Source organism: Chiloscyllium punctatum, chromosome 2, assembly GCF_047496795.1.
Source record: "Chiloscyllium punctatum isolate Juve2018m chromosome 2, sChiPun1.3, whole genome shotgun sequence".
Taxonomy (NCBI): Eukaryota; Metazoa; Chordata; class Chondrichthyes; order Orectolobiformes; family Hemiscylliidae; genus Chiloscyllium; species Chiloscyllium punctatum.
In genome coordinates this window covers 95807092-95819745 of record NC_092740.1, presented here as the reverse complement: position 1 = coordinate 95819745, position 12654 = coordinate 95807092, and the positions used below count along the sequence as shown (strand labels likewise).

Sequence of the window (12654 nt, the reverse complement as noted above, 5' to 3'; positions counted from 1 at the left end):
TGAATCAAATTGATTGAAGACTGATATCTGTGGTTCATAGAAACACCGAAGGAGACTGAGATGGCACATCTGGTAGAAGGTGCTTGCAAATACCTCAGCCTTCTCTTTTGCACTGATATATTAGTTACCTCCATAATTAGAGATCGGTCTGGAGCTGCCTAGTTCTGTTAATTGTTTAACTGTCCTCTATCGTGTGGCAGATTACAGTGCTTAAATCTGATATGTTCTAAATGTAATTGGTTTGAAATTTCCAGTTCACTTTTGTTGTGAAAATAGAGCAATTTGTGTTATTGTGTCCATTCCTTCCATTTGTATATCACTGCACTGCCACCTCCAGTGGGGCAGGACATACTCTCAGAATCATTCTTCACAGACAACATCAGGCTGTTGCTTGACTAGTCCAAGAGACCGCTCTCCCAATTTTGGCATGAGCTCACCGATGTTTGTAAGGTGGACGTTGCAGGGTTGATAGGACTGGGATTGGTGTTATCACCTCTGGTGTTCAGGTTGATGTTGAGTGGTCTGTCTGATTTTATATTTTTTTGCACTTGACAGCAGTTTTGATACACTTGATCGATAGGCCATTTAATAGGGTAGCTAACCACATTGCACAGGTTAAATTTTGCATTTTAAGTATGCAATGCTTTATCACACAAATATGAAAGTGATGAACTGCAAGCAACACCAAAGTTCCATCACATATTGGGAGATATCAACCACAGCTGACCTACATGGGAAGGTGGCGAGTAACCAACAAATCGTGAAGAGGGAGGAAAAATCATTTGGAGAATAACTAGTTACTTCACTCTAATCATTAGGAGATTTCAGTTCACAAGGTTGCCCTTTGTATCAGCTTTCACCACGTCCACTGGCAACTCATTTCATACACGCACCACCCTCTATGTGAAAATGTTGCCCCTTCAGTCCCTTTTAAATCTTTCCCCTCTTACTTTGAAACTATGCCCTTTAGTTTGTACTCCCCTACCCTGAGGAAAAGACATTTGTCTATTAACCCTATCCATTCCCATCATGGATTTTATAAACCTCTATTAGGTAACCTCTCACCTTCTGACACTCCAGGGAAAATAGCTTGAACAATTTTGTTTCATTCTAAGTAAAGGCCTCTCTCTTCGCTTTGTTTCTAACCTTTCTAGCCTACTCCCTCTGATAGCTCTGTGCTTTCTAATTCTGGATTCTTCCTGCCCCAATTTTCAGCACTCCAGCAATTCCAGTGGTGCCTTCAGCTGCCAGGGCCCTAAGCTCCGGAATTCCCTCCTTTTAAATGTCTTAGTCTCTTTACCCCTCCTTCCATAAGGTGTTTCCTAAAATGTACCTCAATAACCAGACTTTGGGCATTCATCTAAATATTGCCTTAGACTCTGTGTTGAGCATTTTTGATAATGTTCCTGTGAAGCACCTGGGATGCTTTACTACATTAAAGATGCTAGGTAATTGTAAGTTGTGTCAACTCACACCATTCATTTCTCTGACGTGTTTCAATATTTTGTCTTACTTAATGACATCTCTGAAACGATCATGCCTTGCAAACACTTCTGTCAAAAGGTGTTCTTTTCACTGATGCTTCCGAGACTATTAACTGTTATCTTTTCTGTTCGGTCATCCATCCTTTATTCTTTAAGGCATTCTGGGATTTTCTTGTACTCTATTTGAAAAGTTGCATTGACCCGTGGTTTTATTATGTTAGATTTAACCTTTTTTTTCTTCTTTTCAGATATGCCATCAGCTGCCTGGTCTCAGCACCTAATAAGTATTGTTCAAATTTTGAAGATGAATAAAGAAGTCAGCCAGTGAGTTTTTGGCTTTGCCATAAAATTATTTTCAGCAAATGAGATCTTTTAAGACCTTAAGACACAGGATCAGAAATTAGGCTATTCAACCCATCAAATCTGCTCTGCCGTTCAATCACAACTAATAGGTTTTTCAACCCCAATTTTCCACTTTCTTCTCGTAACCCTTGACCCCCTTGGCAATTAAGAACTTATCTATCTCTGTTTTAAATATACTCAATGGCCTGGCTGCCACAGAAGACTGTGGCAATAAATTCCACAGATACACCATTCTTTGGCTAAACATTTTTGAAACAGTTTCTAGCTTTGAATTGGCTGAAAAGATCCTTATTTTCTGTGATCATTTATCTTGTGCCAATTGTTACCTTTGTTGTAATAATACACTGGTGTTTATGGATTGTGTTTGCTTCATTAAAAAGACACTTCTTTCATCTTTCACTTAGCTGTGACATCTGAACTACTTCAGGCAGTGATTTAAAACCTTAATGTAAATGTTTTTTGTTTCAATTTTTTTTGGTGTTTTCCTGGAAAATGTATTGTGAAATGTTATTGTATCGTAGCGTCTGATATTTTTAACTGTATGATTCACTGGTGTCACGAGCAATGTGAGCAATTACTGCTGAAACTCTACTCCCTTTCTGCTCTCTATAATCAGTGTTTTTAAAAATGTGTGTTTCTTAACTTATGAGTGCAGACATTTCAAATAACCGGCACATTCACACCAAAAATCTAACCTATGCCACTCATTCACGCAGTCTCCCAAGCATATGTAATTGAGGAAAACAGAGTTAAAGTTTTATAAATTGTAAACAAAAGATTAATTTGTAATTTATGCGCTTGGCTTGTCATGGAAAACACATAGTGCATGCAGGCCTGATGAGGAAGCTATTTGTACTCCTAAAGTGTAGTGGGTGAGATCCATAGTCAAACTTATAAAATGTTGGACTTTGCAGGCTGTTAAGTTAGTTCCTTTTAGTTTTGTTGGCAGGAGGTTAGTTTTCTGTACTGGTGGGTTTGAGCAGAAACGGGCTTGAAAACCTGATGATGTTGCATTGTCCAGGCGTTAAAGCATATGTGTAACTGTCCTTTCTCCTATTTCAGTATTTATTGACAAACAACATTTCAAGATTTGGCTGGTGAAGCTAGAACTAGAGGGCACAGCCTCAAAATAAAGGGGAGCCTATTTAGGACTGAATTGAGGAGGAACTGCTTCACCCAAAGGGTTGTGAATCTGTGGAATTCTCTGCCCATTTACCAGTTGAGGCTTTGAAAGTTTTTAAGGCAAAGGTAGATTTTTGAACAGTAAGGGATTAAAGGTTATGGTGAGAAGGCAGATAAGTGAAGCTGAGTCCACGAAAAGATCAGCCATGATCTTATTGAATGGCAGAGCAGGCTCAATGGGCCAAATGGCCTACTCCTGCTCCTAGTTTTTATGTGAGAGTAAAAGGTATCCCAACATGGATAGCTTATCATCAGATTTTTCACTACTGTTTTTCCCCAAAATTACTGGTCTAAGCAAATTAGCCATTGTTGTCTGCAGAAAATCTGCCCTGAGATTTTGAGGCAATCACTATCTTGGTTTCAGAATGAAGCACTCAAGTCAGGAAATACCTTTTTTGGGCAGTTTCAGGAAAGGATAGTGACAACCTCTCGCCTGAAGTATGTCCTTTTGCATTACTGTGCCAGTTTTTGAAGCCACAGACTGAACCCAATGGACTTCTGTAACCATCTTTTGCAGTGTTCTAATGTTTTTTTTCTATAAAGGGTCCGTTCTTGAAAATTCCACTGAGTGCAGTTTATGTTTTAGAAATTGTGTACATGACTATCCCTTTTCTGGACCTAAGTCAAAATGTGGAAGCTTTAGAGAGGGTGCAGAGGAGATTTACCAGGATGCCGCCTGGACTGGAGGGCATGCCTAATGAAGAAAGGTTGAGGAAGCTAGGGCTTTTCTCACTGGAGCAAAGAAAGATGAGCGGTTACTTAATAGAGGTGTATAAAATGATGAGAGGCATAGATAGAATGGATAGCCAGTGACTTTTCTCCCCAGGGCACAAGTGGCTATCACGAGGGGACATAATTTTAAGGTGATTGGAGGAATGTTTAGGGGAGATGTCAGAGGGTAGGTTCTTTACACTAAGTGGTGGGTACATGGAATGCACTGCCAGCAGTGGTAATAGAGTCAGATACATTAGGGACATTTTAAGCGACTCTTGGATAGACACATGGATGATAGTAAAGTGAAGGGTTTGTAAGTTAGTCTGATCTTAAAGTAGATTAACAGTTCGGCACACCATCAAGGCCAAAGGGCCTGTACTGTGCTATGTTCAAGAGACCTCAATACTGTATGTGTAAGGGTACATGTCATTTCTCACTAGGGTAGCACTCAAAATCAAGCCCTGCTACTCCCAAAGTTATCATAAAAGTTAAAGACATTTTAGAGTTTCCAGGCCTAGATAGCTGCTACTTTATTCTGAGACAATGATACCAAATCGAAGCTCTCCAACGAGGGAAAACAGTCTTTCAGCATTTAATTTGTTAGGCCTTGCAGGAATTTTAAGTATCAATGAGACTGGGTTTCATTCTTATAAGGGTGTATTTATGGGCAATATTAATGCCAGGTAGACTGTTGAAATGTCTGACAATTAACCAGCCGCCTTTTCATTGAAACCAAAAAATCTCATGTCAGAAGTGAGATTTCAGAAAATTATGATTTTATTTTCTATACTTCTCTTGAAAAGAATACTAGTTTTGTGACTTTGGCCTTCTTTCATCTGCCTGGTAGTCAAGCTTTCACAGTTAAAGAAAAGCAAAAATGTGTCACAGAGTCTTGTTTCTTCTGAACTAAATTAACTTGAAACGTATAGTACTTAGATAAACCAAAGTACAAAATTGTAACTTAGACTATAATCATTTATTATATGCTGGCATGATGTCACACATACACTACAGATGCAGGTGGATCGTAATTGTCATATTTGCTTTAGGAACATATACTTTGTTCTTAAAACTCTAAAGAACTTTTATTCAATTTATCCTCAACTCTATCATCCTCAGAATCAATCAAATGAACCTTTTGTTGTATCTCCTTTTAGCTAAGTGTGAAACAGTACAGATTATTCCAGGTGCAGTGTCACCAAAGGACTCTTGAATGGTAATCCCCTTGCCATATAGGCCAATGTATCATCTTTCTTCATAAATACTTGCTGTACCTGTACGTTATGTTTCATTACCAAGGGCACCCAATTGCTTCTCAATGGTAACATTTAGGCATTTCTTATCATTTAAAACATTTTGTTTTCTATCATTTAAATTAAATTAACCATTTCCCCTCAAATTCAAGATCTTTTTGTCCCTTCATTTAAACTGTATATATCTCTTTGCAGGTTCTTCTTGAATATTAGACTCAGAGTCATAGCAATGTACAGCACGGACAACAGACCTTTCTGTCCAACTCGTCCATACAGACCAGATTGCTTAAATTAATCTTGTTCCATTTGCCAGCATACAACCCATATTCCTCTAAACCGTTCCTATTTATATATCTATCCAGATGCCTTTTAAATGTTGTAATTGTACCAAACTCCATCACTTCCTCTGACAATTCATTCCATACATGCACCAGCCTCTGAGTGAAAAAGTTGTTCCTTAGATCCCTTCTAAATCTTTCCCCTCTCACCTTAAACCTCTGCCCTCAAGTTTTGGACTCCCCTACCCTGGGGAAAAGACCTTGATTGTTCGCCCTATCATGATTTTATAAACCTCTATAAGGTCACCCCTTACCCTATGATGCTCCAGAACAAATAGCCCCAGCCTATTCAGCCTCTCCCTATAGCCCAAACCCTCCAACTGTGGCAACATCCATGTAAATCTTTTCTGAACACTTCCAAGTTTCACAACAACTTTGATTGTAATTGTACCAAGCTCCATCACTTCCTCTGGCAATTCATTCCATACATGCACCAGCCTCAGAGTGAAAAAGTTGTTCCTTAGATTCGTTCTAAATCTTTCCCCTCTCACCTTAAACCTCTGCCCTCTAGTTTTGGACTCTCCTACCCTGGGGAAAAGAACACAGTATTCCAAAGTGGCCTGACCAATATCCTGTACAGCCACAACATGACTTTCCACCTCCTTCCCTCAATGCACTGACCGATAAAGGCAAGTATACCAAATGCCTTCTGCACTTTTAGGTAACTATAAACCTACACTCCAAGGTCTTTTTGTTCAGCAACACTTTCCAGGACCGTACCATGAAGTGTATAAGTCCTGCCCTGATTTGCCTTTGCAAAATGTAGCATCTCCCATTTATTTAGATGAAGCTCCATCCACCACTCTTCGGCCCATCTGATCAAGGTTCCATTGTATTCTGAGGTGGCCTTCCTTGCTGTCCACTACACTACTAATTTTGGTGTCGTCTGCAAACTTAATAACCATATCTCCTATATTCCCATCCAAATCATTTATGTAAATGGCAAAAAGCAATGGTCCTAGCACCGATCCTTGTGGCATACTGCTGATTATACTTTTCCAGAGTGAAAAGTAACTCTCCTCCACCACCACCCTCCGTCTCCTACATTCAAGTCAATTTTGTATCCAAATGGCTAGTTCGTTCTATTTCATGTGATCTAACCTTGTTAACCAGTCTACCATCCGGAATCTTGTCAAATGTATTACTGAAATCCATTATAGATGTCCACTGCTCTGCCTTCATCAATCCTCTTCGTCACACCTTCAAGAAACTGTTAATCAATTAAGTTAGTGAGACAGAGTATCCCACACTCAAAGCCATGTTGACCATCCCTAATCCCAAATATATGTAAATCCTGACTCTCTGAATCCCCTCCAACAACTTGCCCAGTACTGATGTCAGGCTCACTGGTCCAATGTTCCTTGGCATTTCCTTACCACCTTTCTTAAATAATAGTTCCACATTAGCCAATCTCATCAATGGCTATTGATGATACAAATTCTGGAATAGCAGTTTTATATTTGGAAGATCAAAATCACTGCATCGCCCCTCTCTCTCTGAAGCCACCCTTTTTTCAAAAGAAATCATAGGTGTGTAGACATTGAGTTCAAGGGAACTTGTCAGGTTTTAATCCCATTAATATTTCTAGTACATTTTTATGAACCTCACTCACTTAGTTTTGACCTTCAAAAGGAGTCTTTTTCCAGGAAGGTGAAATGGTGTAATATTTGATCTAACGAGTATAAATCGGATTTCAATTCTTTATTTTGTAAACTTTAAACTTTTCTGACTTGTTTTGCAGAACTTCTGCTAACGTATTTGAGAACTGGTTTTTACTGGTTCACTTTGGAGACTGGATCAGTGTTGCTCTACAGCAATTGATGATGACAGATACTATCTCAGAGATGCTGCTTTGGCTTTTGATGTTCTACCACAAGCCACATATGGAAACCCAACAAGAGAGTGATTTAATGGTGGGTTTCTATCGTGTAATAGATCTAACTGATGATTTCTACTATTTTCCATTTTGCTTTCTTCTTCCCGTCTCTTTCCTACTTCTGGGATTTAGAAGAACGGTTGCAGTTGCAATCACTGACAGATTCCTAAATCCTGCGTCCAAACCTACTAATTATCAACAGCAAATTTGTTCATGGCCTGAATCCTCCAGTAAGTGAAAACCAACTGAAGGAAAGATTAGATTAGGTGCCGTAGATTCCCTGATTAATCTTGTTTGACTATCTCAGTGAAAATGATCTTCCAAGTGTAAAGCATAAGTATCATGATGTGATGTACTTCAATTTCGAAATGCTTTCTGATCAGTTTTTTTTAAACAAAAGCACTGTTACTAAGATTAAAAGGTAGAGCCTGATGTGCATAAGAAATCGACTAAGGGAAAGCAACCTGCATTTCAATTACTTGTTAAGGGAGTAGATTGGGCTTGCTGCCCCAGGTGCTGGAATGTCCCATACACTCCTACCTAAGGGTTCTTGTGGTGCAGTATCGCTGAGAAAGGAGGCCTAGGTTCAATTCCAGTTTTCTCCAGAGGTGTGTTTTAATTTCTCTAAATACATTGATTAAAGCATCTGCTCTCAGGAACTCCTTCAGCAGTGTCCTTGGCTGAGATAACTGGCTACCAACAACCACAGCCAACCTTCTCTGTTCTGGGTATGCAATCTTCTCCCACCCCTAACCCCCAATTCCCTATGAATTCAGTTCTGCCAGAGCTCTTTGATGCTATACTCAAGTTAATTGCTAACTTAATGTCAAGGGCAGTTAGTCTCCCATCACCTCTGGAGTTAAGCTCTTTTGTTCATTTGGACCAAGGCTGCAATTCTAGGGTTGAGTGGCTGTGATGTAACCTCAACTAAGCAATAATTAGTTGGTTGTTCCTTGAATAAGTACCACTCTATATAACAATGTTAACATTTTCTATCACAATTATCGAGAGTAGACTGATGGAATGATAATTGGCTGGATTAGATTGTCCTGTGCACAAAAAGCAGGACTATACTTGGGGAAATATTGTACATTATTGGGAGATTTTAGTCCTGTGACTGCACTGGAATGGTTTGGCTCTGGGTGCATTTATCATTGCGATAGGGTTAGGGTTCAGCTGTTTCTTGATATCAGAGGTACCTTATGCCATCACTGCCCTAGGGGCTTGAAATATGTTGATGCAATCCATTTGAACTAAGGGTTTTGGAGTTTGATTAGTTTAATACTGTTCACTTTTTAAACTAGTTATTTCTGCTCTTGCACCTAAATGATAAATACTGAAAATAATTAAATATTTCTTCCATTTTACTATTACTATTATGATTTTTTCATTGGACAAAACAGTACAGTACAATGTTTTTATTTCTTTCATGAGTTAATTTTATGGTTCCTCAGTATCTTCCACTCCTGGTGTCTTGACTCTATCTGCTGCTCTATCTCCTTTTCCAGTCCTTCAATTTCTTTCTTGAATCTTTATTCAGCCATGGTAACTCATTAGTGTTTAGCTGTTCTTGTTATTTTCGCAGAGGGGTTCTGCTGCACTCTGTTGAATACTATTTTAAATATTGTTCATTTCATTTCACCAAATTCTAACCCCAGCCACTCAAAGTCAGCTTTACTGTATTGCATTAACCTGACCTTTATTACATTATAGTCACTATTTCCTGAATGTTTCTCTGCTGATTCATTCACCACTTCATCTCAATATGTTTCCTTGTGCTTTTTTTATATAACAGATTAGGAAATACCCTTGTACACATTGTGGGAATACCATCCCCTCATCCTCTTTACCACAAAATACACTGGGTATAAGAGATAGGTAACTAATTATTTTAATGAATTGGGTAACTGTAAAGTAGTACAAGATGTGCAGGATAGGAATAATACAAATTTGATATCATATGTTTACAAATTCAGAATTTGAGGTGTCAGTGAAGGACTAATGAAATAACATTAAAGTATGAAGTTATGATTGCATAGATTACACTTTCAGTAAAGGAGTGGTGAAACAAGTACTGTTGCCAAAAGAACAAAACGATCTTGATAATTTCCATCTTTGTCACCTCCATTAAATTCAGGACCAATTTTTTTCACAAATGCTTTTGTGTCTCATTGGCTGACATGAGGAGGGCATGGTATTTTTGCTTACCAACTAAGGAAAGTTTTGACCCAGCTATGACTTGATGTTAGATGGGTCATCCCATCGTATGGAGGTGACTGTGATATTGATAAGTGGAAATGGGCATATATTTGGAACCAAATCCTTTGACCAGAAGATACCACTGGGAAGTCTAGCAATTGGAATAGGGACTCTTACTGAAAAGGGCCTGAAATTGATAGGAGGATGGAAATGGAAGCTGTTGATGGAGATTTGTTGGTTGTAGTTGGGATGGGAAAAAGTGGAATAACGCAAGCTGAAAGGGCTGGCCAGGAGACAGACAGGAGAGAACATTTTATTGTAGGAAGTACATTTCATCCTGAACCATTCATTAATATCAATATCTCTAATTAGGTGTTTTAACAAAATCAGACTAGCCACTTCAGATTTTATTCGTTTTCATCTAAATACATCATTCATTGAAATACAAATTGTATAACACTTCTGGGAAGTCAGTATTCTTACAGAATACTTATTGTTAGAAGTAGTGGTAGCAGATTTAATACTGGTAATTCATATATTTCTTGAGTTGAAGGGTTGAGATTTTATCAGCTTAGGTCAAATTGTATTGTGATAGAATTTGTTCAGATACTTGGCTGTAATGTCTAAGTGAACTGAAGCAGCTCTCTGCTTTTACAATATAAGTGCTGACCACAACTGTTCAGAGGCTGTCTCCATCTCCTTCCATTGCGAAAGAATAGACTCTTCCCAGATTAACTATACAGGGTGCAGCCAGAGCAGAATAGTTTGGTTTTCCATTTCATCTGTGTCATAGTCCACCTTTCCCTCCAGGCATTATAAGTTCATGTAGATATGTGTATCTAAGTTGTGAAAGGTCCTTTAATAAATTAAAACTGCCCATAGTGCAATACAGCTATACAAGTACTTTTGACATTGTCACTGTTAGAGCACATGTAATCTTGTATCATCTTTTTCCATTGACTATTATCAGTTTTCTTAAATACGTCTCACAGGAAAATGTGAAATCCGTGTACAATCAAATAAAGATTCTAATCAACAAGACAACTGTGAATTTGAAGGAAGTGCAGACTGCATTGGTCACTGGGAATCTTTCCACAGAAAAATGTCACTTCAATGACCTAATCAGTCACCTCTTTCTGAGCTTTTTGTTATTTTCAACTGGTGGCCAGAGAATAGCAAAGGAATCTGTGCGACTTGTAAGTATGTGAAGTTGTTTTGTTTATTGTTTGTGATTGCTAATATACTAATTAAGGATAAATTGTTCTTTTCACTTTACTGGGTTTTAATTATTTTTAAAATTTTGATCATGAGATGTGGCAGTTACTGGCTAGGCCAAATATTTATTGTCCATGTAGGCAGAAGTCACAGGTATACCTGATAAACTAAGGATGGCAGATTTCCTTCCATAAGGGACATGGGGGATTGCAGATAGTTTCTTTATTGACAATTGATGATTGATAAATAATCACAGTTAGGATGCCTTTTTATTCCAGAGGCATTAGCACTGCTTCATCATCTCCAAACCCATTATTATCCTTTTTAGTATGTAAGTGTACACTTTTCCATTCTTGTGTAATAAAAGCTTTTAAAATAAAAATAAGTTTAAAAAGTTCTAGCTTGTAGTTTTGCCAATCTCTAAGGAAACACTGTTTCTAAATGCTTCACATATACCAAATCAGGATTCTGTAATAACCACAAATTAGTGTTTCAGATGAAGTGTATACAGAAAACTCCTTGCTACTATGCAGTATGAATTTTATATTACTGCCATTTTGAACTTAAACTTTAATTTGCAGTTCTCTGATTGTGAATTATGCTCTTTCAAAGAATGTCAAAAATCAGATACGAATTAACATTGCAATGAATATGCAGCCACAAAACCCTCAAGCATAGTCTGGAATATAAAATCACTAATAAACTGGCTTGAAATTTAATGGCATGATCGCCAATCAGAGAAAGCAGTTTAATGTTTCCTAGTGCCTTCATTTTGCCATGAATTTGGAGGCTGTTGACTTCTCTTGCTAACACAAATTTGTTGAAAATGTGCACATGCTGCAGGAACAAAGAGTTTAACCTGCAACAGCAGTCAACAATTTCTTAAAACAAAAGTGATGGCCTGGATTTTCTGAAGGCCAGGTAATTATTTATGAAGCATAATAAGACTTGTGGAGGGACCCTGTGGGATCCCAGATTCCACTGGACATTTCTCTGATGCTTGGAAACTTCCTAAAGTAACCAAATAAATCAGAGAACTTGGAGGGTTTCAATGAAATTAAGGAAATAGTTACTCAAGAAAGGTTGTTCAGAAGTCAGACTGTGGAATTAATAGTCTAACTCGGCAATGTATCCCATATTTACTTCCTCCCCTTTTCCCAGTTACAGCAATACAGTTGACTATTAACTGCCCTCTGGAAAGCATAACAAGCTATTCAAGGGCCATTTGGGCAAGTCAACAAATATCTGCTTTACTGATAATTTTTATAGTTAATTGAAGTTTTGTTCTGAATTATTTTTGATTTTTTTTCTATTTTAATATTGTGTATTTCGCACTACCAATACTCAAATGTTTTGTGTCATAGTTCACATCAGGTGGAACTGCCACTGGTGGAATTTCAGAAATGCTGGCTGCTACTGCACACAGACTAAAGAACAAAAGATGTGGAGCATCACAAGATGACAAGGTGCAGAGCACTATTGAACTCCTGCAGCAACAGTTACATGAAATTCAGTCTGAAAATATGTGCTATATTTATTGAATTTAGTTACTGTTTCCAGTTTGATATGTTTGTTCAGATTTTCAACCAACTATATGTATAAATATACAACTTTATTGTATCACTTTGAAAAACTTCTGGGCTAAATTGATCATAAACATTATGCTGGTTTCAGTGTCTTGTTCTAATCAAGAAACGTACTCCTAAATCTGGTAGAGTTTGATTTTATGTAAAGCCAGGAACAGCACTATGTTCTTGCACAAAACAAAAATCTAAAATGTTTGTATGGAATGAAATGTAACAAATAGAAAACATTGTATCAGTGGAAGATTTTATTTCTTTACTGAAGCTTTTTTGGTGTTTTTCATGCAATTGAATGCAAGATATATTAACAATTTTGTTTTTACAATGCAGTAACATACAAGAGAGCTCTTGAAACTCTGCTTCTTTAAAAGGAGACATCTGCTTTCACATTCCTAGTGTCTGACACAGCCTGGCTTGAATAAACTGTAGATATTTTTACTGCCATTT

The 12654-nt window shown here is 37.8% G+C and overlaps 2 protein-coding genes across 4 annotated transcripts in view; one reads left to right on the top strand and one right to left on the bottom strand.

Annotated features, from left to right (window-relative positions):
- Window positions 1-12651, top strand: part of fancc (FA complementation group C) — a 193228-nt gene extending 180577 nt beyond the window's left edge. For 2 of the 3 annotated variants that reach the window (XM_072585993.1, XM_072585984.1), the window contains exons 12-15: window positions 1733-1808; window positions 7076-7247; window positions 10402-10605; window positions 11989-12651. In XM_072585993.1, coding sequence (XP_072442094.1) covers window positions 1733-1808; window positions 7076-7247; window positions 10402-10605; window positions 11989-12165 — 629 coding nt within the window. In that variant the 3' untranslated portion in view covers window positions 12166-12651. Of the gene's footprint in view, window positions 1-1732; window positions 1809-7075; window positions 7248-10401; window positions 10610-11988 lie in introns of all 3 variants that reach the window. The other variant, XM_072586004.1, reaches the window with a different exon arrangement.
- Window positions 1-12654, bottom strand: part of aopep (aminopeptidase O (putative)) — a 433713-nt gene that overhangs the window by 17893 nt on the left and 403166 nt on the right. The window lies entirely within an intron of this gene.